We start from the raw sequence: 27,401 nt of genomic DNA on the forward strand, positions 1-27,401 counted from the left end.
ATGCTTCTAAATGATCCCTCTTTGTAAGTTTTTGAAGGGATAAATGTTTTGTCAGTACGATTACAGATTTTTGGTTGCTTTTTGTTTATCTACACTTGTGTAAAGAAAAGAAAAGCAAGCACAATCAATTGCAAGAATGGCATTCAAACTTCTAGTTTACATGCAGCAGTGTGTCTCCCCTGAACAGTAACTTTGATGTTTATAAACAATGAAAAGGTACTGTTTTGATAATCACTGACTTTTTCTCCATTCTGGTCATGTGTACATGAACAAATGGTAAAGTTTTCTTTTAAATTCGTATGTAAGAATATCATTCTTCACAAAGATATATTTGAACTAGTTTATAGGTGTTCAAAAAGGGGTTTGAATTGAACTTTGCCTTTTTGAGAGTGGGAAAAAAATAGATCTCTTCGAACAAATGTGTTTGTATACATATACATATGTATATAGATTCCTGTTAAAAAGTCTGGTATATATATGCATAATTGTAGATCTTTAAAATTTTCATATTCCAAATACCAAATTTTTGTTTAAGAGATGGATGCATTGTAGTATTTTGATTTATTTAGTTCTGTAGTTTGTTCAGCTTGTGTTTAACTTCAGATTAGAATTACATTGAGTGTACGGAGGTAGTGCAGTTGCTTAGGTTTGGATACAAACTTTTGTCTTTACAAAGCTGATATTCTGCATTTTAACCTTAAATACAGATGATTGCTTAGATTCCTATTGTGAACGTGCTTATGCAGGTTAGCTGTCTACAGTTGTTTGGCTTCATGTTTAGATATTTCTGAAAGCTACACAGCATGCCAGGGTGCCTTCAGGACAAAAATAATTCATGCCATGTCCCTTTTTTTGAAATCAGTGCATCTTCTCTGCAAACTGGTTATCCTTTTTCAAGTCTCTCTGCTTTTCCAGCTTCGAGTGACTTGCTGCATTTTGAGTTGAATGGCCTCTATTAGCTAAGCTAAGTGGAAGCAAAGGCTTTCCAGCATACTACCAACTGCAAGTACTTAAATGGAAGCACCAATGTTAAGTCAGTTTTGAAGACTGAAAACAGAATGTATGTAAAGTTCTGACATGCTTAATTTGGGAGATCAGGTTCTGCATGTAACTACTATTTGTTTTTCATGATGTTTCTTTTTCTTTTTTTGGTATGATGCTTCAGGTACCCGAGTACGGCATGATCTATTATCACCTAGCCTGTTCATTGCAGTGAATGTTTGGCTGTAGCAGTTGGTTACTCTTTGCAGTAACATGCTGGGTTTTTGATGTTGGTGAAATTTCTGGAATTCACATGGAAAAATTAATTTGCTGGAATTCATGTGTTTGTAGTTCTTCCTTTTTTCTTCTTCCCAGGGGTTTGTTCTAAAGTGAAGACATCTAAATAAATCTGGGGGGATGTGATCCAAAACTGCTTCTTGACAATGTGAGCCTCTAGGCAGTATCAGTATCATTCTTATGCACTAACTTGCTTCAGGTTTGTGGATTGAGTGACTACAGTTATAAGTCAAACATGGATTAGATTTTAAAGGTTATTATTTCTTTTTTCTTGTAATTAGAGGCATTGCATGGATCATAAACAGTTACTGCCTGTGTCTAGACACAGACATCTTAAAGTTATGTGTAGCTTTTCTCTAGTGGTCCTCGATACTTTCCCAATTTTTTACCTCTGTATGGAAGCAGAGGGGATGCAAAATAGCACCTGATTCCAGACACTGACAGTTTTCTGATTTCTTGATGCTTTTATTTTTTGTAACTGTATTTTACCTTTTTGCTTTCACTTTCGTAGTACTTTTTCACTCACTTTTTACTTCCATGAATTAATAGGTTTTAATTGCTTTAAAACCTGAACTTTTTCTAAGTACTATGTCTAATTCCATAACACCAGAAGCTTAAACTTCAATTAGATCACTGGCAATATAGTCCAGGAAACCTGTGGGAAGGTTTTTGGTAGAGGTAGGTAAGACAGCAGAAATGGGCAGTAGGATGGGATGTGAGCTGTGGTTGGTGGAGTCTTTCTTAGGCCTGTGCTGGGTTTCAGTGAAGACTTCAATTATTTGAGAGCTGGTTAGAATAGTTGATCAAGCCCTCAAAAGTAAAGAAGATGTTCTCAGGCAATTTTAAATGTAGGAGTTTCAAAAGCAAACAAAAGTAAGTGGCAGCTTTGTGCTCTGAGCACTTAGGATGCAGAATAGGTGCTCAGAAGGAAGCTGCTTAAATTATGGCTTTCTGGATGTCACTTCTGTGTGAAATATTGAAAAGATTTAATGTGCTATTTGTAATAAATAAGGATGCTATGAATTTTAAGGCTATTCCTTGCTTAGTGATTTTTTTTTTAATCTTCAACGTTATGATAGTTGCTTCCATATTTTTGGTTTATAAGGTGTTTTCTGCTTGATAATCTTCTATCATTCTGCACCCCTGTCAGTTTTTAACTGGACACTTTATTAAACTGACATGGTTGCTTGGACCAGCTTCAGACCACATAACATGATGCTTCTGGCCATGTTTTTGGTAACTGCTTCTCTAAGACGTGGCATTCTTCTTGGTCATCAGTATAACAGAAATACCTAGAATAAATACTCAGGCTATACTTACAGTGTTTCTCATTCATTTATGTTTTATTTGTGCATACCAGTAGAAAGCAGTGACACCAGCAGGGACTTTGTAGGCTAAAGGCAAAATTGTCTGAGAGCTGCTGAAACTGTATTATAATACTTTAGAGTCACTTAAATTGCTTTTTTTTTTTTTTTTTGTCTTTAACTTTCCATTTTTATTCATATATTTTGCAGGACTTGAAACTTGGACTTGGACTTTCTGAAACCAAAATAACATCTCATGGCTTTGATGGTGCCAAAGAGGGAGTTGTTGAGGCAGGGCAGTTTCCAAATAAAGGTAAATGCTTTTTATTGTATTTCTTAATTTGAAATCTTTATGCATATTCTTACATGGTCAGAAATACAATGTTCTGTAGCTGCTTTGAGCAGGTGGGATGAATGTACACATTTGAGATTTGCATTGGTGACAACCAGTTTATCTTCTCTTGTAGCTGTGTTGTTAAAATAAGAGAATATATGCTACACTTTTACTATCTGTCAAGGGACTGGAGGAAACTACTTAGTGTTAAGTTGGTCTGCACTTATGGGAAGGGAAGGCCTTGGGCACCTTGAACTGGTGTCAGAAGAATTTTACTGAAGAATTTTACTATTACATTGTGTTGAAGTTTTCTTCAGATTTTGCGCGTTATTGAGAGTTTTTCATTTGTTATACGCAATTCACTTACCATGAGTAGATTAAAAAGTGGGATTCTTCTTGTTGTATTAATGTATGCCTTAGAGAATCTAAGTGATGTTAAAAATGAGAAATGCAAAGTGATAGACAAGCCAATAATGCCACTATTTCCTGTCTAAAAGCAATAGAATACCATGATATTGTATGGGCAAATGGTAATTCAATGAATTATGTACCTTTGACAGTTTCTGAATTTGAAAGATTTTAAATTATCTCAGTTGTGCAGCTATGAAAATAAGCTCTTTGTAGTCATAAATTTAATTTACATTTTGCTTCATTTCCTGTTTGGTAAAATTCTTTGCTTATGAAAACAGTTCATTTACATGTTGTACTTTACATATATTACAAAGTGAATGCTGTTATTCTTTATGCCTTTGAAAATAGCAAAATATCTAGCTAAAAACTGGAGCAGATGGCAAACTGCTCACCATTCCTGCCTTTTTGTATTCTATTACCAGGATAACTGTTGCAGCTGTTAAGTGTATTAGCCTGTGAGGGAGAAGTGTCTGAAGATGTTTCAAGCTACACTAATGTGTTTGAAATGCAAATATTCTGTGGAAATTTCTGTACACAAATTATGAGCTTTGGACACTTCGTGTATCACAGATTTTCTCCAAGGGTATTTTCTTGGGATTTTTCCTGATGTTCTAACAAAATCAGAGAGAGAGAAGTGGTAAAAGCTAGGGCTTCATGTGAAACCATGGACAAAAGTTGAATGATTGCCCTATTTGTAAAAATTCTGTCTTCTGTTTGAGTGTCCTTATTAGGGCTTCATTTTTGAATGCAAAGTAGACAGAACTGGAGGGGAAGGGCTTTTAGGATTTGGGGGATGTTGAATGATGAAGCATGCATAAGGCTGTGTTAATACTCTGTCAAATGATAAGGATTTTTTTAACTGCTTGTCTTGGCTCGCTTGCTGAAATGATTCAGGCAAGATCTTGCAGTCAAACTTTTATGCCTGGATGAATTCAGTTGCAGCTCTTATGCAATGTACATCTACGGGAGGGCACAGCAAGTGAGCTGTCTTTTTCTTATCTTTTCTCTGCAGTTGGATCCAAATCATTGGATTTATTTACCCCATGTTAGCAGCGCTCTGTGGAATGTTTTAAAGCTGATTGTTGATCCAATTACTTTGAGTGATGTTTTTGGTGTTACTGGTAACTAAATTTTGTTGAAACTGCAAAGTTTAGGTTTCATTTTCTTTCCCCTTGGCACACTGTTTGCCCTGAAGTATATGGAATTTCTCAGCAAAAGCAATTCAAGTTCCTCCCCAGTATGGTGTCATTCACCATTACAGAGGAAAAGCTTACTTATTTTTTAAGTCTTGAAAACTCCATAAGGATGCTGCTTCAGATTTATCTGTTATGAAAAACTGGCAAAGCTCTGAAAAACATAATGAGCATAATCCTAAAACAGCTTAGAGAACACACACAGTGCAGGTCATTTAAAGTCGGTTGCTTTTTGTTTTGGTTTGGGGTTTTTATTTGGTGGTTTTTTTGTTTGTTTTTTTTAAGAGAAACAACAAGTGCTGTAAAATCTTTCATTTGGGAATGAGTTTACACACTTTCACAGCTAATAACTTGTATGATCTTCAGGATAATTTATTGCTGCATGTTTACACAGACTTAAGAGCTGATGTCAATAAAGTCTGTCTGAAATTGGCAGAGATTTCAGGGCTTACTTCACCCCTTAATGCTTTAAGTACCACTCAGTGACAATGCAGAGCTAGACCTGCAAAAGAGTGTTTCAGCTGTGGATTGTTATATAACAATCTTCCATGGAATTTTCTGTTTATGGTCTGTACTTCACTGATGAGCCCTTCAGTTGTATTTTGATTTTTCTTACAGAAAAAAAGAATGGTCATCATGACCTAGAGAAAAAGATTAATTCAAGAAAACTTGGAGTAGTTCACACAGAGAGATGTACTCTTAAAAAACATTTCCATCAGAAATTCCAACAACTTTTCTGTGAATACTTCTATAGTTGTTGAAGCAAATGTTTCTTTGTTTTGAAAATGTGTCTCTGTAAGAGTGCATATTCACTTCCAAGAGAAAATTATGTATTTTCATTTGTTAAATGTCGTGTTTCCAGGTTCCTCAGCATCACCCAAATCATCTGTTATATCTCCTAGCAGTGCAGCAGCTAGCAGACTGGCTGGACAAGGTTGTGATTTAATTATTCCCACAGGTATTAAAGCAGTGAATGGATAACGCCCTTGACTCTGCTGAGACTGTACTAACCCTTCCATGTTTCTGATTATTTGATGTACTATTAGTTGGAAATAAAATTTCTGCGGGATTTTGGTGGCTCTTACTTTTGACTTCAGCAGTTTACAAATTAACCTTTGCTTTCCTCTCTCTAAGCTGCTTTTACTCCATAAAATTAAAATTATAACTAATATTAATAATAACTAACAGTAGGTAAAATAGGAGTGACCAAAATCTTTTATGTAGGCTAAAGCTGAAACTTTTAGGTTTTTTTGCCCAAATGATCACATATTTCAATAGACTATGGGGGCAGCCATTAGGAAGTCACAACACCCCAGCTCAGCTTTGCCATTTGACTCATATTTGTGCCTATGAGCAAATTTCTTAACATCTTAGTCTGCTTCCTCCTGCATAAAAGGAGAAAACTTAACTCATAAGTTACCTCATAAGGGTGTTGAGAGGGTTAATTACCTAATGTTTGCACAGCATGTTGAAGATGTAAAAACACAGTAGAACTTGATGCTGAAGGACTATCTTTAGGCATCTGTATAGACTTTTTTCCAAACTCTTGCTTGCATAAATCACTTGGCAAGACGAATGTAGCAGTAGGGATCAGAGTCAGGAGTAGTTAAAATTAATATGGACATGAATAAATAAAAGTGTTCCTTAGAAAGTGATGATACTTAGCAGTTTTTAATATTTAGGACACTAGGAACTTCGCAGAATTGAAACATGGAATCCACATAATACCCCATACTAGCTTGAAAATGCTGAGTAATGGTAGTTTGTGTGTGGTGATTGGCCCTAGGTATTTGAATTAGTTGCTTTAAATCTCTTCTTTGCTGGTTTTATACTCATGGTTTGTAGAATTAATTGTTCCTAATACAATGAACTAATAAAACTGAAATAAATTAAATATTGGCTGAACACATCATCTGGAAAGAATGACTTTCATTGGAAAAGATAAAAAAACTCTGTACTTCATGACAACAGTTTGCCAGTAATTGTTGTTTAATGGTCTTCAGGTTGTAAACAGACTTTTAGATTGACTAAATGCAAAAGAGTGTTCAACTGTTGGAATTTTTAAACATAGATATAAATGTCTCAAAAATAATAAGAATAAACATGTCTCAAAAGTTGTTTTAAGCTTTTAGTATGCTTAATTCAGCCTATTACTTAATGAAGTAGTGAGATACATATACATTTTTTATCAGTTTTAAAGTAAGTCTTTCCTTCTGGAACTGATTTTTAAAAATCTGCTTATTCATCTTAACCTTGCTCTGCTTTTGGATGTGCAATTGCACAAATCCTCCATACCTGCTCCTAATCCCGTCAAACAGACTAACAAACAAAAAGCCCAGACACAAGGCCTTGAAGATTTGCTTTGTGTCTGACACAGGGGGCAGAGCCCAGCAGAAGAGCGGACCTGTTGTGTTAGCAGATGAAGTAAAGAATCCAGCGATGGAGAAACTGGAATTGGTGAGAAAGTGGAGCCTAAACACTTACAAGGTATGCAGCTATGTGTGTATGTATGCATTCTATAAGTGAGTTTGCTACTAGGTAGGAATAGAGCTGTATGAAAGTAAGCTGTTGTGACAGTGAGAATAAGCAAGAATGTATAGAAAAGGCTTAGTTTTCTTCCAAGTGTAACATTCTTTGTTAAATCCCTGGTGCAATGTGGAAAATCTTTAATAGGTATTACTGATTTAGCAAGGTAAAGAATGTTCCATTTGTAATGTTCCCTTCATCATTCCGAATGTAGAGATTTCAGCACTAAAGCTTGGAATTAAATGTTTTTTGCTCTTTTTGAGTTGACTGCTGATACAATAAGATTTTAGGAATGTGAAATCAGGGATATCTAGAAGTTCAAAACTTGTTAATTGCTATTCTGATGGTTTTGTTTTGTCTTGCCTGATTGTTTTTTCTTAGTGTTGTAATAGTTGCTTCAAGTTGTGTGTGTTTTATATGCTTATACTTCATGATCAGTTGAGATTTGATGAAAATAAAAGAGAATAATAAATTTGTAAGAATAATGAAAAGGTGCTTAAAGCACACCAGTTTGCTAGAGGGGACTTTCATTAAAAAACTATAAGGTAAGGAACAATTGTCAGGGAATGCATTCCTGTCAAAAGTTCTAAAGAAAGACCAGTTTTGAAAAAATAGCTTCTTGTAATGCCTACAGCTTAAATAGCAGAGTTGTGGACAGCTGCATCAGTGAGGTCTGTATCAAACCATGAAGAAATTAACAATCTGTGGAAAGGAAAGTCTGAATCCCTCCATTGTTCTTCAAGCCCAGATAAGAACATCCTCAGTGAGGATGAGAAGCAGGGATGGAGACATTCTATCCCTAGTAAATGCTTATGCTGTCTTTCTGTTAGAATCAGAAATTTCTTTTTTTTTTATGTCTAATTAAATGGCTTTTAGATTTGCTACTTTTCTTGTCATCTAAATATTTTAGCAACTGCAGAAGTTGCAGTCCAGTGGTGTCTTGGGGTGCCTTAGGAGGAACATTGCCAGCAGGTTGAGGGAGATGATCCTGCCTGAGTATTCAGCCCTGGTGAGGCAACTCTGGAGTGCTGTGTCCAGTTCTGGGCTCCTCAGGACAAGAGAGACATGGAGCTCCTGGAGATGGTCCAGTGGAGAGCAGCAAAGATGGTGAAGGGACTGGAGCAGCTTTTGCATGAGGAAAGGCTAAGGGAGCTGGGCCTGTTCAGCCTGAAGAAGAGATGATTTTCAGGGGACCTCATGAATACCTGTAAACTATCTGAGGGGAGAGTGCCAAGAGATCTGGGTTCTTCCCAATGGTGCCAAGCAACAGGACAAGAGGCAGTGGGCAGAACCTGATGCACAGGAAGTTCCACCTGAACATGAGGAAGAACATCTTCACTGTGCAGGTGACCGAGCACTGTAACAGGTTGCCCAGAGAGGTTATGGAGTCTCCCTCACTCAGTATTTTTGAGATACTCAAAAACCCACTGGATACAATCCTGTGCAATGTGCTCTGAGATGGACTTGCTTGAGCAGAGATGTTGAACAAAGGGTCCCACTGTGGTCCTTTTCAACCTGACCCATTGTGTGATTCTGTCTGTCAGCTACTTTGGAGTGCACTGTGGTACAATCAGAATACGTGCTATTCAGCTGAAGCTGTTCTTTACAATTCTCTTGTCTTTAAATCATTGAGTCTTGGGATCAAATCTCCTATAACACAACTAAATAGGGCAGGATTTGACCTTATTCTGTATTTTTGGTACTTTGATTTAAAAAACAAACCCACAAAAACTCACAATGTCTCAAACTCACTGACATGAGCCATCAGCCAGAGGACTAGTTAAAAATGTTGGGAAAAGGGGTCTTAGGTCTTTGTTTTGAACACTATTTCTTTGGCTGTAGTGTCTGCAAAGTTCAGATTTTTAGTTTTCTTTTATGGCTTAAGCCTTCCCCTTGCTGAAATCCAGAATCACACCAGTAATGACATAGCAAACAAAGACTATAATTTTCAGAAAATAACATGTTTACTTTTATCTATTCCCAAACATGCCTAAGGAGATGTGTCAGTTATGATCTTTCCCATATTGACTTGCTGTTCACTCTTTTTTTGAGATACAAGATCATTCAGAGAACTTACAAATTCATTTTGAGTTGATAGAGTATTGTGCAACTGTACTTGGAGGCGCCATACATTTGTGTTGTAGGCTTCGTACAAAAATATATTTAATATGGTTAAGGACGGTATTTAAATTCATGGACATACTGGCTTGCTTTGGTCCCCATTAGGAAGATCATGGGAAGTGTCCTCCTTCTCTCATAATAGCTAACTACATAGGTTTGAAGATGCAGAAATCAAGGACAGGAGTAAATGTCAGCACTTGAATCCCTCTGAATTTAAAATCCCTGGTATCAATGTACCAGACATTAATCTACAAGGGGAGTTAGTGGTAAAATTTGCTGTTAAGAAGTTCTTTAACAATCTGACATGAGTAGTTCCTATACCATGGTGTCTATATGAGGGGTTGAGAAATCAAAATTATTGGGTATGTTCAGAAGTCATTCCCATCTATAAATGCCTTTACAACTACCATCACCCTTCACACTCTCCAGTCGAATGCTCCCTAGTAATCATGATTAGTGTGAAGAGAAATTGCCTTCTTTCCATAGTCTAGTGTCAGGATCTTGTTCTGTTCTTTCTTCTGCCCATGCCTTTCCCTTTGGATGAGAAGGAGGTTTTCAGTCTAGCAAAAACATCTAGGCCCAAGAAAGTCAAGACTCTTCTTGACTTTCAGCAGTTCTAACAAGCTTGTATTTTTGTTTTTTGTACAAGTTCTTAAACTTTGAGGGGAGAAAAAAAAGCAAACCTGTTTTGCAAACCTCTCTGACACTGGGCTACTAGTAGAACATTTATTTCTGAGACATGTCTAGTAATGCCTCTGTTCATCTTTGGCATATACAAGTTAAAATATATTTCTCTTAAATATATTTTGGTATTTTTTTTTTCTCTGAGTTGTTTTTCTTAAACTTTGCATTGGATGACTTCTTTTTGAGTTGCATGGTCTTTTTCGTGACAGTTTCCTTTATAGATACTCTTAGAACAAAGCACGATGGAAATAATGCATGGAATTTTCTTTGCAAGTGAGAATATAGAGTAACTTGTGTGCTTGTATTAGTCCACTTAGAAATGGAGTAAATCAAAATAGATTGGGGCATTTTCTTTATCTTTTGCTACATCTGAGTTAACAAAGTATGCAGTGTAAGTCTTTCCAATTACTGGTTTTTCTTCACTTGTCACTGCTGGGCTTTTTTAGGTGTTTTGCTGTGACTTATGAAGCAAATACATGGTGGCTGAAAAGAATTCCTTCATTTGTAATTTATCCTTGCTTTCAAAAAGTTTGCTTTTCATGATTCAGATTTTTCTCTTGCATTTCCATGGGGGTTTTTGTGTGTGTGTGTGAGCTCATTTGGAAAATAGCCAAAATTTGACCATCACTTTCATAGTTCCTAATGAAAGGCTTATTTATGCTCTGAGCACACTCAGAGCTAAGCTGTATTTTGTAATTTCTCGTGGAGTCCTTGGTAATAAAGTTGTATTCTCTGTTATGATTTGTTAACGCTCTCCCAAATTTCTGATGCCTAACAGATAAACATCACCTAGATTAGCTGTGCTTTCTCTTGTCAATTACTTGAATCTAACAAAGTAGCCCAAATAGTCTGTATCTTCTGACTTCTTGAGTCACTCCTGTGTTCCTCTATTACATTAAGAAGGGACATGGAAGTTCTAGCAGGTTGAATGTGCATCTCCTTTAGACACAAGTAAAGATGGTATTAAATTAAAGTCCTTGAACTGTGAAAACCTGGGAAATCCAGTGCTGTAGTGTATTTGCAGAGTATGTTACAAGATAAGTTTGAGCATTATTTCACCAAAAAATATTTAAAATAGCAGCTTTTTGCTTAGATTAAGTCCTTTCAGAGTAGTTGTGGCCTTGACTACTAACTTAGTTTCCTTGTACCTTTTGTTTCTAGCAGTAATTTTTCATATGTCTATGTTGTCTATCTGTTCACGCCTTGGGACCACAGATTAACTTCAAGTAACTTACTAGAGCAGTAAATAATTCTGCTTTCCATGGAGAAACTGTATAGCTTTGCTACACATCTGCTTTGCAAATGGCTTCTCCTGTGTCTCAGTCAAGGGAAACCCCAGTGTGCATCTTGGGAGGCTGACTGCCAAGCTGGGCTCGAATCTCTGGCAGAGAAGGTGCCACAGATCAGTGGAATGTGGTAGCAGCCTGCTCTGTCACAGCCACAGGCTGGGTGAGAGTGTCTACAGCTGCGTAAGAGCACATTTCCTGCTCAGTGTGTTAACGAGCTGCAAGCCTACTAAGAATTTGACTTATGACAGAAAAGCAGTAGTCTTTCTGAGTAAATCGTCTCCATTTTGTAGATGTGTAAATAATAAGTGCATTTTAATACTTTTGCGTCTTTCTCGGGAGGAGTTCCCAGGTTCCTAATCAGCTTAAAAAAAAAATATGCTGAAAACCACCACCTTCTTACTTGCCACCTTAAAAAAACCTCAAAATGAACATTTTTGGAAAATTTAACATGGATGTTCTGATCAGAAAATTGGTAGACAAAGCCCAAAAGATTACTAACTAGACATTTTTATGCAGAATAGTAATGTTCCTATTAACTGACTTAAATGCAATGGGCTAAAATGCTTCTTTTAACTTAATGAGGTTCACCAAACCTATAAAAAGATAAGTGTTCTTTTACTTGAGAAACAATTAGTTATGCTGTTGATTTGCTAACTTGAATATTCATCTTAGTAGGAGTTGAGACTTGTCCAGCTGTTCTTGCTGAGTCCTGATAAACTTCTAAAGACTGTGTTGTTTTTTCAGTTTGTTGTGCAAACTTATATTGGGAGGGGTGGTTGTGAAAGAATTGTGTGTAATTATATGTCCCTTGAAGCTGAAAATGGGTGTATGCTGTGTTGTCTTGAATATACTTGAATCTTTATAATTTAATTTTTTTTCTACAGTGTACACGTCAGATCATCTCTGAAAAACTGGGTCGTGGCTCAAGAACAGTAGACCTGGAACTAGAAGCTCAGATAGATATATTGAGAGACAACAAAAAAAAATACGAAAATATCTTGAGACTGGCACAGACACTGTCCACACAGCTCTTCCAGATGGTACATACCCAAAGGCAACTTGGAGATGCATTTGCTGACCTGAGTTTGAAATCATTGGAACTTCATGTAAGACTTTTATAGCGTTAAAAAAATACAGTGGCAGAGATGAAGATAAGCCTAATTGACTCGTGCAGGGTATCTGCTACTTAGCAGCTACTTTTATAAACATTGTAGTTAACAATATATTACATGCTCTTTATGTTGAAAGCTTCTGTGATTCACTTAAAACTAGGAAATTATTGAAATTACTGTAGTTTTTTATTGTTTCTTAAATGTTAGTCTCTAGTTGATGGTTGAACTCAAGAACTGACAATTTTGCTTTGTAGAGAAGATGCATTTTAGTATTAATTTTGCACCTAATGAAATGTCATCAAAGTGTTCCAGTGTGTTACGTCATTTCAATTACAAGATGTCTTTGGGGAATGTGCCTGGGAATAAGTAGATAGGGCACATTACTTCACTTGTGCATATGGAATGTGAGTAAATTATTTTTCTGTAGCATATTTAAGAATTGAGATTTGATCTCTAAGTCCTTTTGTAATCAGAATTTTCCTACTAATAAGACTAATCTGTATTCTTATGTTGTCTGGAGTTGCTGAGCAAGAGAGGCAATCTTGAGATATCTGGGTTGTTATGATTCCATGGTTTAGAAGTTTATGTAACAGTGTAAAAGTTAAAACAATTTGATCCTTTGGAAAACCAATATTAAATAGTTTAATAATTCCCTGAAACATAGCTGCTGAAACAGCTCAAATTATCTTTGTGATTTTAAAACCATCTGTCTTTTCATAATTGTTTTTTCCCATTGAGTTTTAAGGGAGTAGGTGGAGTTCATGCTTGCACAGAGGAACCTTAAGTGATAGCTAGCTGAAAAAATGTGAAACTCCTACACTAATGTGGAGGAATTTTTAATATTAGTCTGACAGATGAAAATCTGTGAATGTAGAGCATTTCTAGCAGCTAAGAAATTAAATGATCTGCTAAAAGAAGCTTTTAATAATCAGTTTATTCTTGACACAAATATGGGCATGTGATTTGTGGCAGATCTTAGTGATTGTTGTGAAGTACGTGCTGAAACTGGATGTTTCTTCCAAAACGTGAATGCAATCTGGCATTATGCTCATTTAATGAATCTTGGGGTTTTTCCCATTATTAGCTTGTAACTTCTAATGGGAATGCTGGTCTTCCAGGTTCTTTCAGCATCTTGTATTGGTCTTGGACTTTGTTTCTGTCATTCATCTCCTGTGTAGATTCTTGAATGGGGTTGTTGATGAAAATCAAATAAAGGTTTCTGCTGCTGTAATTAGAGTTATCTAACCTTTGCTTCTTGGAGACTTGCCTGGTGTTTGTCTCCTTCCTCTTTGTGTTTTCCCTCTGCTTAATCTGTAATGTATTATCATCTGTAGCCAGGCCTACTTTTGGATATTTGGATTTTTGCCTCTAAAACTTGTGCAGGACTAAAAGTAAAATTTCTGAACACCGAGTCTTTAATGTTTAATGTGATAACAGTATATAAACTTAAATAAAATTAAAAAGCCCCCGAAGTCTCATGCTAATACTTTTTCTTTTATACATTATAACAAAACAGATTTTTAATGTGGTATCTGGTGAGGTATTACTTCATGTGAATGGGTTGCTGTTTCTCTTTTGGATACAAAGATAACTGCTGGTTCCAAGCCCATGTGCCTCTAATTATATAGGCAGATGAATCCCAATTTTAATTGACCTGAGCATAGAGTATGAACTGAATGTAAACTCCGGGTGTAGAAAGGATTTCCTGTGTGTTTCGTAAGAGGAATCTGCAGAGGTCACGGACAGAACTGAAAAGTTTGTATGAAGCTATGAGCCATTGGAAGGACACGATTGTTGGTTAGCGTATTCCTTAGTACTGCAGGCCACTGCAGACCCATCCTTCTTACCTCCCCCTTTGAACTGATGATGTTTTCATTTGGGTCTGGGATGATCTGAATGAGAGACCAGCTGGAAGACTAATTGCAGTCTTGCCTGCAGGAGGAAAAATAGATGGGAGTAGGCTCCTGCAAGGGGCAGTTCTACTGCTGTTGTCTCTGCCAGCATGCTGCTATTTCTTCTCTGTGCTAGCACTCGTGTTAGCTGTGTAGCTGGCACTGTTAGAGCAAAGCCAGCTGGAAAATACTTGTTTTGGGTTTTTTTTCCAGCAAAATCTGTAGCAATTTAGCCAACTGCTTTTGCTGCCTAAACAGCTGTACAAAGCAAAGATGACAGATTTTTAGCAGTGTTTACAGGGCTTATCTCATAAAAAACTTGCCCTAATTTCTCTTCCTTTTTTCTTCTCCTTCAATTGCTCACTTCCATTGCACCTTCTTTTCTAGAGGATTCTTCCCTTACCATTGCCCATTATCTGTTACCCTTACTGTCATGAACTTGTTGACATGAAATATCATTTGGCTTTGGTGTTCATTTTCTAGACAGATGAAAAGAAACTGGGAGAATAGAGCACTTCTGAGTCAGTTGTTGGCAGTGTGCAAGTCTAAAAAGACCAAAGTTCCAAATATGAACCTAGTGTGTTTTATAGTCATTGCAACCAGGGATTGTACTCTTTTCTGAGAACTCCCATCTGTAGAATATGGAGATGCTATATAGATGACATAGATATAATAATTGGATTTATTTGGCATCCGTGCATTAGAAAAATCTTTGCAGCCTTGCTCAGCTTACTCTGCTGTTAACAAAGAGACATGGACAAACATATGTCTAAATGTGACTAAAATGCCTTGAAAATAGTTTTGCCCTCGTCTCTTTGAAATTTATGGATGAGTTACATTAAAATTTTTATTTGCTATTCATTATAATGCTCTGCTCTTCAATTATTTACAGCCTATTAAACCATGATAGATGCTGGGTTTTTTTGCAGTGCTCCTTTCCAGAATGTAAGAATAAAACTTAATAGCTAATTAATGCTGTGTGCCCTTGTGAATTCAGTTACATTACTGTATTTAATGTAGCAGTGTCTCTGTTCATATTAAAGTATTACCTAGACAACCATGAGAGATGCTGGATTAAAACCCTGCTGAATGACAATGTGAAGATTGCATTAGCACTTACTTTTAAGCAACATTCAAGATATCAGAGTGCAGAAAAATCCCATTATAAAATAGGATTTAACATCATCTGTGGTAACAAAATTGTAAACTATGTTTTACTGATGTTGGAGGGATTCCATAAGAACTGTGAACTAAATATTGTATTGGAATCATATTGGTTTAATCATAATCATACCCAAACAGAAGTGGAAGGCCTGCCACATCTGTGTTTGCATTTTTTTATATAGTTGCTGATGAATGCTATGATTTCAATTGATCTACAGCTTTGTTTTCTCTGTTCTTTGTTTATAGGAGGAGTTTGGCTACAATGCAGATACGCAGAAACTTCTAGCTAAAAATGGAGAAACACTTCTCGGGGCTATTAACTTTTTTATTGCCAGTGTGAATACATTGGTGAATAAAACAATTGAGGATACATTGTTGACTGTGAAACAGTATGAAAGTGCCAGGTAGCTATCCTGTGTCTAGCTCTTTTCCTTATGAATTAATCCCTGGGAAGACTCTGTATCAGTTTAGGTCTTGTATTTGAGTGACTAACCTGTCAGATGACAACCTTATAACACAGCTCTCATCTAATGAGGGTTTCTGTTTAACTGTAGGTGATTGCACAGATCTTCAAATGTTTTGTACATGTTTCCTTGTAGACTGAATTTTACTTGTTAGCTGTAGGAGTAATTATAGCTGGTTTTTCCCACGTGCTAGATTAAGGTGGCTTTCTAAGTAGCGTGACAGTGGAAGATTAACACTTTTATCCAGCTGCATTGCAATAGGTAAAATAATCTCTTCGACTGAAAGACATTTCATCTTGTGCCTCTGTTGATGAACAATGCCTGCAATTCACACTTTGGTTTTTATGCAGACATTTCAGGCTTGGTCAGAAAGGGGAAAATAAACCAGAAATTTCTCAGTGAATGAATAATGGCTTTCTTATCCTGGAGAAGGTTACTTTTAGATGTGGCGTAGTATTCTAAAGCTGGGTTCCTTTTTTCTGTCAGGAACTTGTAGCTTTTCTGATGAGTGGTTCCATTCTGACTTTCTTTCACTTACCAGAATAGAGTGTTTTGTTGTTTTTTTTTTTTTAATTTGACAAAAGATGTAGTTTATACATTTAATTTTTTGTGATATTTGGGGTTCTTTAGGTCCAAAATTGCAAACTGCTTGAGTTTTGAATTTCCCCCTCTTCTTTAATTGTTCTGTTCTAATGCTTATTTTTGAATAAAATAGTGGGTTATTGTTTTGATATTTAGGTAAACTTCCAAAGTCATGAAAGGTAGAATTAATGTGTAGATAAGGTATTTCTTTATTTTTGACATGTATTTTGAAAAAAAAAAAAAGAATTGGTTCATACATCCAGGTATCCCCTGAAAATTTACGCAAAATACATCTGTCAGTTATTTTCAATATATGGTTCTTCGCTCCTGAAATACCTTCATTGCTTTCCCTTTCTGTTCACTAAAGAAATCAAATATTTTTCCATTTTAATAAGTCAAATAAATTATAAAGGTTCTTCACTGACATGGCCAGTTCATCATTTTGCACTGTGAAAATAGGTCACATTTATTTCTGTGCCTCTTCTTTCCTGTTCCCAGTTGCATTTTAGCATTCATCTGTTCCCCTCTTCTGTCAGCTCTCTATAAGTTTAATGGTTTTCTTTTTGGAATTAAGCCATAAATTACATATAAATCCTCAGTCATAGTGGCAGTTAGAATCAGGAGGAGGAGCCCTGTGTATATTACTCCTTTTACCTCTGAAAAGTTGGTATTTTTCTTTTGAGCAGTTACATCAACAGAAAATTGTGTTTTATAACCAGTTATTAATCCTGATTTGCTTCCAGTTAAAGAAATGTCTGTAAGAAAGCATGTTTAAAAGGCTAAAAATAGTGTGGTTTGTCCTGTTAAAATAGGTGGATCTGTTAGGTTCCATTATTTGACAACTACAGAAAAGTATGGAAGGAAGAGTGATGCTTTGGGTGGGGGCTGCACCATCTTTTTGCAGTTTGTTTTTCCATAGGACAGACAAGTTCTCAGAAAAGTATTTGTGGAAGAGCTATGAAACTGTCCAATTATTGCATATGGAGCAGCCTGGAGCATGCTGAAAATGCTTTAGGTCAGAGTTTGGTGTAAGTGACCTGTTCCTCAAACATCTGCTTAAAGGAGGTGTTATGTTCTTCATGTGCCTCTTACTTTCAACACAAACTCTCCAGTGAACTGATTCAACAGCAGAAGAATGACCTGAAAAATATTTGCTAGCTTTTTCTGGGTTAGTAGGTTGAGATGTCTCAGGAGAAGCTCTGACTACTGAAGCCTGTACAAAACAGAGGGGCTGAGACAGGAACAGAAAAGGGAGGGTGCTTGTTGAGGCAGTTTTATACAATGTGCTTGATAAATAGGAGAAGGGAGGAAAAAACTTGCCCAGGTTTGTTTTTTTGTTGCTGTTGTTGTTGGTTTTGGGGTTTTTTTCCCTGTACGTAACTCTTTTGTTAATTTTCTGTTGTACTTGGACTTATAAGTGAGGTCAATTTTAAGGCACTGTCCTTAGATGGTTCTTCTTTCCCTTCTTCTCTTTCTTCTCAGGATTGAATACGATGCTTATCGAACAGACCTAGAAGAGCTGAATCTTGGCCCTCGAGATGCAAACACTCTGCCAAAGATTGAACAATCACAGCAATTGTTTCAAGTGCATAAAGAGAAATATGACAAAATGCGTAATGATGTATCTATAAAATTGAAATTTTTGGAAGAAAATAAGGTAAGCTACTACTTCTCATGTTATGATTAGGACTTTTGTTCTACAAGTTACTGTTTTGAAGACATATTTTAAGTTGTTACATCTTGAAATATGTATTCATTTAGAAGTAGAGCTAGCAAGGAAAATAAGCTGAATTTTCTGAATTCTTGCTGGGGGACACGCTTTTAGAACAAGCAGCTTTAGAAGTCCCTAATCAAGCTGCTCCAGCTACAAATAACAAACATTGTGGCAGTAAGTTTCTTGTTGATACAGGAGGTTTCAAGTTTGCAAAAATACTGCTTTTTCCAGTTTACCACATTTAATGGTTAAATGAGTCACATAATTACTGATTTAATATTCAAAGTAATGAGTACGTTTGGCAACATTGTCATGGAGGTTATGCACAAAGAAAGTGACAGAACTATGAAGACGCTTCTTCAAAATTAAGCTTTCTTTAAGAATTTGAACTGAGAAGTAATACTTTCTATAATTCATGCCATTATAGTTTCTTAATTTACAATAGGATTCTTGAACCGTTGGTTTGTAGGATGAGGGGGATTTTTCTGCATTTATTTCAACCCTACCATTTCATCCATACCCTCTTAATGATGGGATTCTTACCCTTCTTATTCTACCAGGCAGAAAAAAACTGCCATACGAAACTTTCAGACTGTCCTTTCTTTGATAAATACATCCTTTAAAATTGTCTCTAATTAGATGTGAAAATTATGGTCTTTCAAGATCTGATTTTTGTTCATACTCATGGTAAATGAGATGGTTATAATCATGTGTGGCTATATTTCCCATGTCTTCAGAGGAAGGAAAATGTGATTAAAACTCACATAGGAGATAGTTGTCAGTTTATCCAGGGTTAACATTATCAGTGGCTTAACATTTTCAGTATGGGTTGATTAACATATTTTGAAAATTTAAACGCAGGTAACAGCCTGTCAAAGAATACATGACTGGCCCCAGATTACAATAGCAAACCATGCTCCTTGCCTGGAAGGAGGAAAATTTAAAAGAAAAATCATAGGAACAAGTTAAACCAATTAAAATAGATTATTATTTTGTATTCTTGCATATATTATCACATATTCAGTTGCATCAGCTTCTTAAAATAAAGATGAGGCTCAGGGAAGAAACATGAACCATGAACAGATGATAAGGAAAAGGTTGAGAAAGTAAGCAAACTTTCTGGTTTCCAAAGCAATATATGCTTAAAACATAGCTCCTGAGCTCTGTTCCTTCATACAGGCATCTGCCTTAGGACTCCCTGGTCTGGAATCACATAGCCAGCAAAAGTTGACTTTGTGGTGGACCAGATCATCAGGTGGCTGAACTGGCGTTGGCCTGACTGTACTTCTGGTTCTTGCTGAAAAAACTGGAAAATAAAAGGATTGAAAAAATTCATATTGAAATTACTTTCTTGAAAAAGCTGAAGTCTAATCTAAATGCTGATACCGATTCTTAAATCAGAAAAAACTCCTGAGAACTGGATTTTAAAACTGTGCTAGGTTAAAAACAGGTATGCTGAAGGTGTCTTCCTACTCTCCCTACCTTTGTTTTCTTCTTTTAGTAAGTTATTTGCTACCACTACAATGTACCTCTGTTAAAATGGTTTCATCCTTCCAGCTCATATCTGTACAGGAATTTTGATGCTTAAGTTCAAATTAGTTTAAAATAAAACTTACCCTGCTTCCTCATGGTTTCCATTATCCATATAACACACTTATCAATTTATGTTTATATGTATAGGAAGGCTTCAGAGCCAAAAGCATTTTATTTCTACCTTGTACAAAACACATTTCCATAATTTTTTAAACTAAATTAGATGGTTTAGGAAACACTGAAGAAGTTTTCTTCCTAGTGACAGTCTTGAATTAGACCAAGCATCCTGTTAGCAGTCACAGCCTACAAATTGTTTCTGAAAGAGATTGTTTTTTCCTTCCTGCCTTTTAGATTAATACAGTAGAGAATCTCACATGCTTAAGCCTTTTTATCAGTGGCTGACATTTCTCAGTTTTGACACTAGAGATGTAAAAATATTTACTAAAGGGTGTGTGTAATTTTGTTCCCAAATGAGCTATAGAAAGGACTTCCTTTACACTTCAGTATTGGCTTAAATATAATTATCTGCTGAGAGCTTTTCTGAGGTAAGCTCTGCTTTCTTTTTTTCTGTTTATTGTGTAAGATGACATTATGTCATCATGGCCATCGTTTGAAGGGAGTGAAGGAAGTAGCTTACCCTGTGGTGTAGGAGTAGCAGGTAGGAAGGCTTGTGCCTGCCTTGGGGAAGAAGGGCATAAATTGATGGAGAAGCAGTGGAAAGGGAAAATGATGTGTTGCTGTTTTCAGCAGGGTCCCTGCTCTGAGGTGCAGAGCAGCAGTGCATGAACCTTGCACTGCAGTGGCCTTGGACAGAAGAGCTCAGTCTGTGGTTTGCCAATCTTTTGTTTCCTGTGGCTGAGAGCTCTGGCACAGAAGCATTGTCTTTTACACTTCAGCTGCCTTTCTAAAAACAACCAAAAAGTGTGAGAAGGGAGCAGGAGCAGCAACAATTGTGTGCTGTCTGCTCTTGGTGGTGTGTTTCTGTAAAGTACTTGTTCTCAGCATAAAGTGAGCATTCAAGTTTTATAAAGGCTGTACGTGAACAGAACTCTGTTTTCTGAGCAAATACACTCAGTCTCATCCTTGGATGAGAATCTGTTTTAAAGAGAGTAGCTACTGCAGGAGAGAGAGTAGTTGATATTCCAGGAGGAGCAGAACGAGAGATCAGGAGAATCTTTGCAGAGTTCCTGTGTAAGACTGGTTGGTAGGACTGAGATGGGTCCCAGTGTGTCTGTCTGATAACATTTCTTAATTAAGTGCAGAGATCAGATACAGAACAGAATGAACCTGAAACAACTTTTTAGTTCAGGTTTTCCCTGTTCTTGCTGTTCATGGCAGCATAAATCCATTGGTTCAGTCAGGAGCAGTTCAGCTATCAGCAGTGTGTTCCCAGTAAATGATGCTGCAAAGAACCTCTGAAGCCAGTTTAACTGGCTGGTGGGCTCCTGTTGGTCTGTGGTGCTGAAAATGTCACCAAAGAACCCATAATCTAGAAGGCCCTATCTAGGTTTTCCTATATGGGTAAAAGGCATCACATGGTTGCAGTCTCTTTGTGCCTGTTCTCCTCGATTCATATGCTAATATTTCAAAGTCGCAGAGAGCTGCATTTGCAGTAAAGCTGGAATTGCAAGTTTCTTTCTGTAAAACCAAGATACACAAGATTTCTATTGACAGTTCATATGCTAATATTTCAATTAAAAGCCCTCAAAGTCGCAGAGAGCTGCATTTACAGTAAAGCTGGAATTGCAAGTTTCTTTCTGTAAAACCAAGATACACAAGATTTCTATTGACTTTTATTACAGCATTTGATCTGAAGTTAGAACTCATTTTTCACTTTGCTGATACAAAGTTTTATTGGCGCTATCCCCAGCTGGCAGAGTTCTGTAGAAGTTTGTAGCACTTGCTGATGATTATAATAATAGTTGCATTCAAAATCTGCATCTTATAAATAGTTAATTTTTTTAAAATAAGGGTGATGGGCTTTTTTTAGCTCAAAAATTCCTGTCATTTCTGAAAACAGTTTTAGAAGGTTTTGTCATTTTGAGTAAAAAACCCTCTTACTCTTGGATGCAATTGAGAAATGTCAAATACCATTCTATTCAGAGAAAGAAAATGACTGCACTTCTGTGAATTCTACTTCAGGAGTCTGATTCTTAAATGCTTGCTTCTACAAATGAAAGCAATCCGCAGTCCAGTGGAGACCCAGATGATGAAACTGTTTAGACTAAGTACCTTCAAATTAAGATAGCTAGGAGAAAGGATTGTGATGGTTGTGAGGGTCATTGAAATGGCTGAAACAGGCTGAATGAGGAGGGTGTAAAGAACTATGCACTTAGTGTGCCACAGAAAATACAATGTTCAGAGGGAGGTGGACAAAGAGGGCAATATTTAGAAAGAACTGAAACGTTAAGAGCATCCATGTGAAAAATCAAATCCATCCTATAGTATCTTCTGTATATGACACTTAAGTCTCTTGTCTACGTGTAGGTTTTTATGCTTATCCACAATGTTTCTTTTTTGTTTTGAGATATGTGTGCCAATTGTATTATGGAGTGCTTGCTCTGCTTATAATTAGGAACAAATAGGTATATGTAGTTAATTAACAAGGAACAAAGATTTTAACTGTTGTTCAACTGTAAAGCACAATGGCTTTTTGACAGCTATGTTAGTCATACATTGGAACCTGTATTTTAGCTGTATTTTAGCAGCGTACCATTAAGCATTCTTTGACTGAGGCAAATCTTCAAACACTTCTTTCCTGGAATCAGTGCTACAGCTCGGTGATCAAGAGTTGGCCTTTACTGCTGTAATCTGACAATTGTTTCAAGGCTTTGATGCAAAAAAATGTGATCCCTTCATCCCCCCTCTTTTCCCCCATTGCCTTCCCTCTAGTGTTTGTGAAAGTGTTTTTGCAGCTGTGTAGAGAATCAGATTGGGGAACTGATCCAGGATAAAGCAGATACATTGTTGTCTGCTTAATTTTAATCTAGATCTGTTCTCTGATCCAGCTGACTGTGTATCTGCATGAATGTTTTGCCAACAGAGGGCTAAGGTGAAATACAGTGTGGAAGTTGCAATCAGTGACTGGATATGGGAGTGGGTAAGATACTTACCCACTCCCCAAGTTGGAGTAAGATTCTTTCAATGGAAAAGTGGGTAAATTTGAACTTGGTTTTAAATGAATTGTCGGGGTCCAATCCTTAGCTGTGGTTGCAGGTGGTTTTGCTGTGGACATTGGGTGTTTTGAGGTGTTACAGCTTTTTCTTCTTTGCTGGCTGCTGCTTCATAGTAGAGCTTCTTTGTACAGTGTCAGACCCTTTAAGTGGTCTTTTTCTAGAAAAACTTTAAAATAAAGTTACTTGATAAAGATATGGAAAAGAAGATCCCACCATCACTTTGGGATTCACTTAGCAATCAGCTTCTGGAAGAGGAGAGTAGAAGTTGTAACACTTTGAACCTCTGAAACCAGTTTGATAACAATCATGAAATTTATACCACAATGACCTAGGGGATAGAACCTCATACAATGAAGTAGCTTTAGTAGTTCAAAAAATACCTTCAAAACAAACCATATTTTTTCAGTCCAGATTATCTGCCTCTACACTGTCAGTTCCTGCCTCTGTGTGTGTGCACACACATCCTTGAGCCTAGGCCTGACTGAATTTTTAAAATTACCAGAAGATTTTTGGGGCAGTTTACAGAAGGTTTATGTTAAAAGTTACCCTAACAAAATGCCAAATAGTCTCAGACTGATGAACTTGGTCTGGGAGGGGAGGTTACCCCTGTTTTATTTGAGTTCCTATAAACTGTATGAGTAAAACTCTTGTAGCATTTTAATAATATGCTATAACAGTGAGTGTACTTCTCTGTAGAATTCCTGGCTGGGATTGCAGGAAGTCTTGCATGTCAGTGATGAAAGAATCTGCTCAAGAAAAGCATTGTGCTTTCTATCTAAACTTTTAAAAGCAAACCCTTTATGTTGCTGTGACATTTTCCACTTATAAAGTGTAATATTTTGGTAATTAACATTTTTATAGATGAAAAAATCCATATGTTTATATACCTGTCTGCCCACACAAACTGAAGAAGAGGCTACCTTTTATGAGTCAAAAAATAGTTTGAACTCTGTTTGAACAAGTGTAGTAAGCTAAATCCTATGTCTCCTCGATGTTAAAATGTCTGTATGTGATAAATCTGTACATTCTTTTGTAAATGAAAAAAAAGTTGTCTAAAGGTATAATGGGGAATTCCTTTCTAACCATTCACACTTCTCATGTATTTTCTTGGAGAGCCTTTTGGTGGAATAAAGTATCATTTTACACTGTTAATGAGACAAAAAGCCTATTCTTTGGCATGTATTTGCATAAATTAACCTGAATTATTAGGGGAAATATAGAGAGAAGACCTAGGGGTTCCAGTTTTCAGATTGTCAAAGTAACTTAGATGTAAATTTGGGCCAGTTAAAAAAAGAAAAAGTGATATAATCAGAAATTTTAATTTTGTGCAGGATTTTTTTATATTCCTGCAGGGATACACACACACATGCTCAGCCCATTATTCTCAAGGAATTTAAAAATATATTTATTAAATTTCGTAGTAAATGTTGCATTCTTCAGGTGTCATAGCATGTCAGATATAATGGTGAGGGGTTTAATTAGAGATCTTTCATTAAATGAAGAAGATAAGGTGTTTCTGTATTGAGTTGCATGCATTTCAGAGAAGCACAGTAGCCAATAACAAACCTGTTGAAACAAGCATGGCCCACTGGTAGGCACGGGCCAAACCTGCCCAAGGACAGTTTTGATTCCCAGCGTGACAGAAGTAAACTGTCCCTTTTGGACTGAGAAATGAGACAGTGATCTAAAATTTCAGTAGAGAAAGCTTAATCTGTTACCTCCCACACCTTTCCTCGGGGCTCAGTCAGCCACCTTGCTCCTCTGTTCCCTTCTATGTTTGCTGCTTGCTGCTGGGCTCAGCCTTGTAGGCTGGAAACAGGTAAGGGCCATCACCATGGGGATTTGGGAACTGACACAAGAGTAGGTGGTGCTGGGCTGAGAGTATACTCAGGAATGAGAGGAGTTTGGCTGCAGGAGAAACTGGACAGATGCCTTTGAGCATACTGCTGTCCATTCACAGCTTCAGGTTTCCTGGTGTGCTAGGATGGAAATGGAACATTTGCTTAACTTTGACTTCATCACCGTGGCTGCAGCTTGTTATCATAGAGAAAAACAGTGGTGCCCTCCAGCTGCCCTTGTGCTCTTCTTCCCAAGTTTTGGTTGCTGCTGTGACAGGTGTATTTCATGACTACTTTTCACAAATGTTAGAGTCAAGATATTGCCAAAGTGCTGTAAATAATCCTGTGTTACAGGAGATATTACAGGCAAGAAATATTGCTGGGAGAAAAACAGCAGTTTAATTTCATTTAGGTGTCCATGAGCTGGAAAGCAGCAACTCTCTGCAAGGGGGGCAATGAACTGTATACTCAGATAATGCCCTTGCCATGTACTGTTTCAGGGAGGTAGGTCCATTTGGCCTGCAGGCACGTATCTTAGAGGTTTGCCATCTAATTTCAAGGCATCAAGTACTTGTAATCAAGTGTTTGATATTTGATAACATTATGCTGTTTAGTGAATTGTGTTTGCTCTGTGCATGCTGAGTTGGTTTTGACTGTTAAACACACTTTATGAAAACTCTGAATCACTTTAATGTTAAAGAAATTCATATTTGTGTTTCGTATCTGTATTTTTAAGCTTTTGTTAAATAAATCTATAGGAAGTCTGAGCATTTCAAATACACCTATTTCTTTATAGCTGACCTGTGATGATGTTAACATCAGCCTCCTCTTAATGTCTCTCTCCTTGCCTGCAGGTGAAGGTATTGCACAATCAGCTTGTTCTGTTCCACAATGCCATTGCGGCGTACTTTGCTGGCAATCAAAAGCAGCTTGAACAGACACTTAAACAGTTCCACATCAAATTGAAAACTCCTGGAGCAGATGCCCCATCCTGGCTTGAAGAACAGTAATCAGGTCATAGAAGAGGACCCAATGTTAGCCTAAAATTCTTTAAATCTGAGAATAATTAAGGGTTGGGGTTGAAGGACTGTTGTGATTCTTGAACGGACAGCTTTAAATTTTTTCCCCTTTTATAATACTGTAAAACTGAATTTGATAGGAAAGTGGGTGACTTTAAGGTAACCAAACATAATTTCTGTAATTTCCAATATAGAGCACTCCTTTTGTACGTAAAGTTTGGCGGTTATTTCTGTAATTGGGAAAGGGGAGGGAAAGAGGGAGGGGAAACAAAACTATTATAGATTTGCACTGACAAATGATGCTTGTGATTTCTGGTATTTTGGTGGCTAGTCAAAATATTTGCAAATGGAGGTTTACATGATTTGTACCAACATCTGGTATTTTATACATGAATATAGAAAACATCTTTAGTAATTTTCATATGACTTTTAAAAAAAGGAGAAAGTTAAACGACTATTTTGCAGATGAATACTATAAGGCCTATATGTAATATCTGCATATAAGGCAGCAGTAGCAGATGGCTCATTGACAAGTGGAATTGCAGCAAATGCCTTTTTTAAAAATGTACCTTTCCATCAAAGGGTTAAAAAAACCAAAAAACACTAAAGCAAGAATCACTGTCAGTCTGAGGCTTCTGAGCACACATTTTTGCTTTGCACCAAGTGGTTTGCTGAGTGAGGCCAACCATTAAATGTACTAATTTCATTTAAAATGTTTCTTTCTCTATGAAACAAATACCGTACTAGCCTTAAATCACAGGTATGTGCCTTTTTATAAGATAATATTTTCCACCAGTGTACATAATCTAAGAGCCCTTTAATGTAATAGTTTGTCCGTCCCCAGCACGGGGAAGACGACCGTGTAAATGCTGTGTCATTGTACACTTAGAGCAAGTTAAAGCTTTAGTTAAACTTCATGGGCAGGTATGATTTTGAGAGGAAATCGGGCCAGTATGTTTTTTCTGTTTAATTGAAAAGCATACTTTGGTAATGGGAGTAAAATGGAGGACACATTTTTAATTTCTTCATCATTTCTGTAGTCCTTAAATGTAAAATTATATGTCAATTTTATCATAGACATTTAAAATTCAATATATTGGAGTCCTCATTTGCACATGTTATGTTGCTTTATGTTAAGTAAAATGAAATACTTCAAATATGTTATTTACAATGGTGTGGATTGTATGATTTATGTACTGTATGTTCAAATGCCTTTCAGCTGACATTCTAAAGTTTTCAGTGTTTAACACAACTGTAATGTAACTGTAAATCAGACTTTTTAATCATTCCTCATTAAATTCTTGGCCTGACAGAACCTTCTTTATGTTTTCGTTCTGTCAGAATCTCTTGTGATAGCTCAATTACGTTCCCTAGAATGTATATCCTATGTGAATTTTGTATTCATATTAAACATGTTTGCAGTCAAACTTTCTTGACTTGTGATGGTTAAAAGTAGAAGGGAGATTCTGCAGTGAAAGCTTAGTCCTGTTTTTGTGAGTTGTCACCCCTGTTCAAGAATATCTCACAAAGCAGTGCTACGTAGTGATGCTATTTTAACAGTGGGCAAGTTCAACTGGAAAGTAAATCTATAGTGAAACAAATCTTTTAATATATGTGGTTTTCGACTTGAACTTCTAAAGGGAATTAAATTTTATTTAAAGTTCTTATGAAGCCATTGACTTCCACTGAATCCTGGCACATGTGTGGTACGAGGGTGCAAGGAAAGTGAGCTGAGTGACTATAGGGTTGAACTGGGAAATGCATTAT

The 27,401-nt window shown here is 36.7% G+C and overlaps 1 protein-coding gene across 4 annotated transcripts in view; it reads left to right on the forward strand.

Moving 5' to 3' along the window:
- ARFIP1 (ADP ribosylation factor interacting protein 1) overlaps window positions 1-27,061 on the forward strand; it is a 40,579-nt gene extending 13,518 nt beyond the window's left edge. For 3 of the 4 annotated variants that reach the window (XM_041479955.1, XM_041479952.1, XM_041479951.1), the window contains 7 exons: window positions 2,793-2,895; window positions 5,383-5,478; window positions 6,898-7,007; window positions 12,025-12,246; window positions 15,555-15,712; window positions 17,837-18,011; window positions 25,470-27,061. In XM_041479955.1, coding sequence (XP_041335889.1) covers window positions 2,793-2,895; window positions 5,383-5,478; window positions 6,898-7,007; window positions 12,025-12,246; window positions 15,555-15,712; window positions 17,837-18,011; window positions 25,470-25,625 — 1,020 coding nt within the window. In that variant the 3' untranslated portion in view covers window positions 25,626-27,061. The remainder of the gene's footprint in view (window positions 1-2,792; window positions 2,896-5,382; window positions 5,479-6,897; window positions 7,008-12,024; window positions 12,247-15,554; window positions 15,713-17,836; window positions 18,012-25,469) is intronic. The other variant, XM_041479954.1, reaches the window with a different exon arrangement.
- The last annotated feature ends 340 nt before the right edge of the window (window positions 27,062-27,401 follow it).

Source organism: Pyrgilauda ruficollis, unplaced genomic scaffold (assembly GCF_017590135.1).
Source record: "Pyrgilauda ruficollis isolate IOZ18807 unplaced genomic scaffold, ASM1759013v1 scaffold5, whole genome shotgun sequence".
In the NCBI taxonomy this organism is placed as follows: Eukaryota; Metazoa; Chordata; class Aves; order Passeriformes; family Passeridae; genus Pyrgilauda; species Pyrgilauda ruficollis.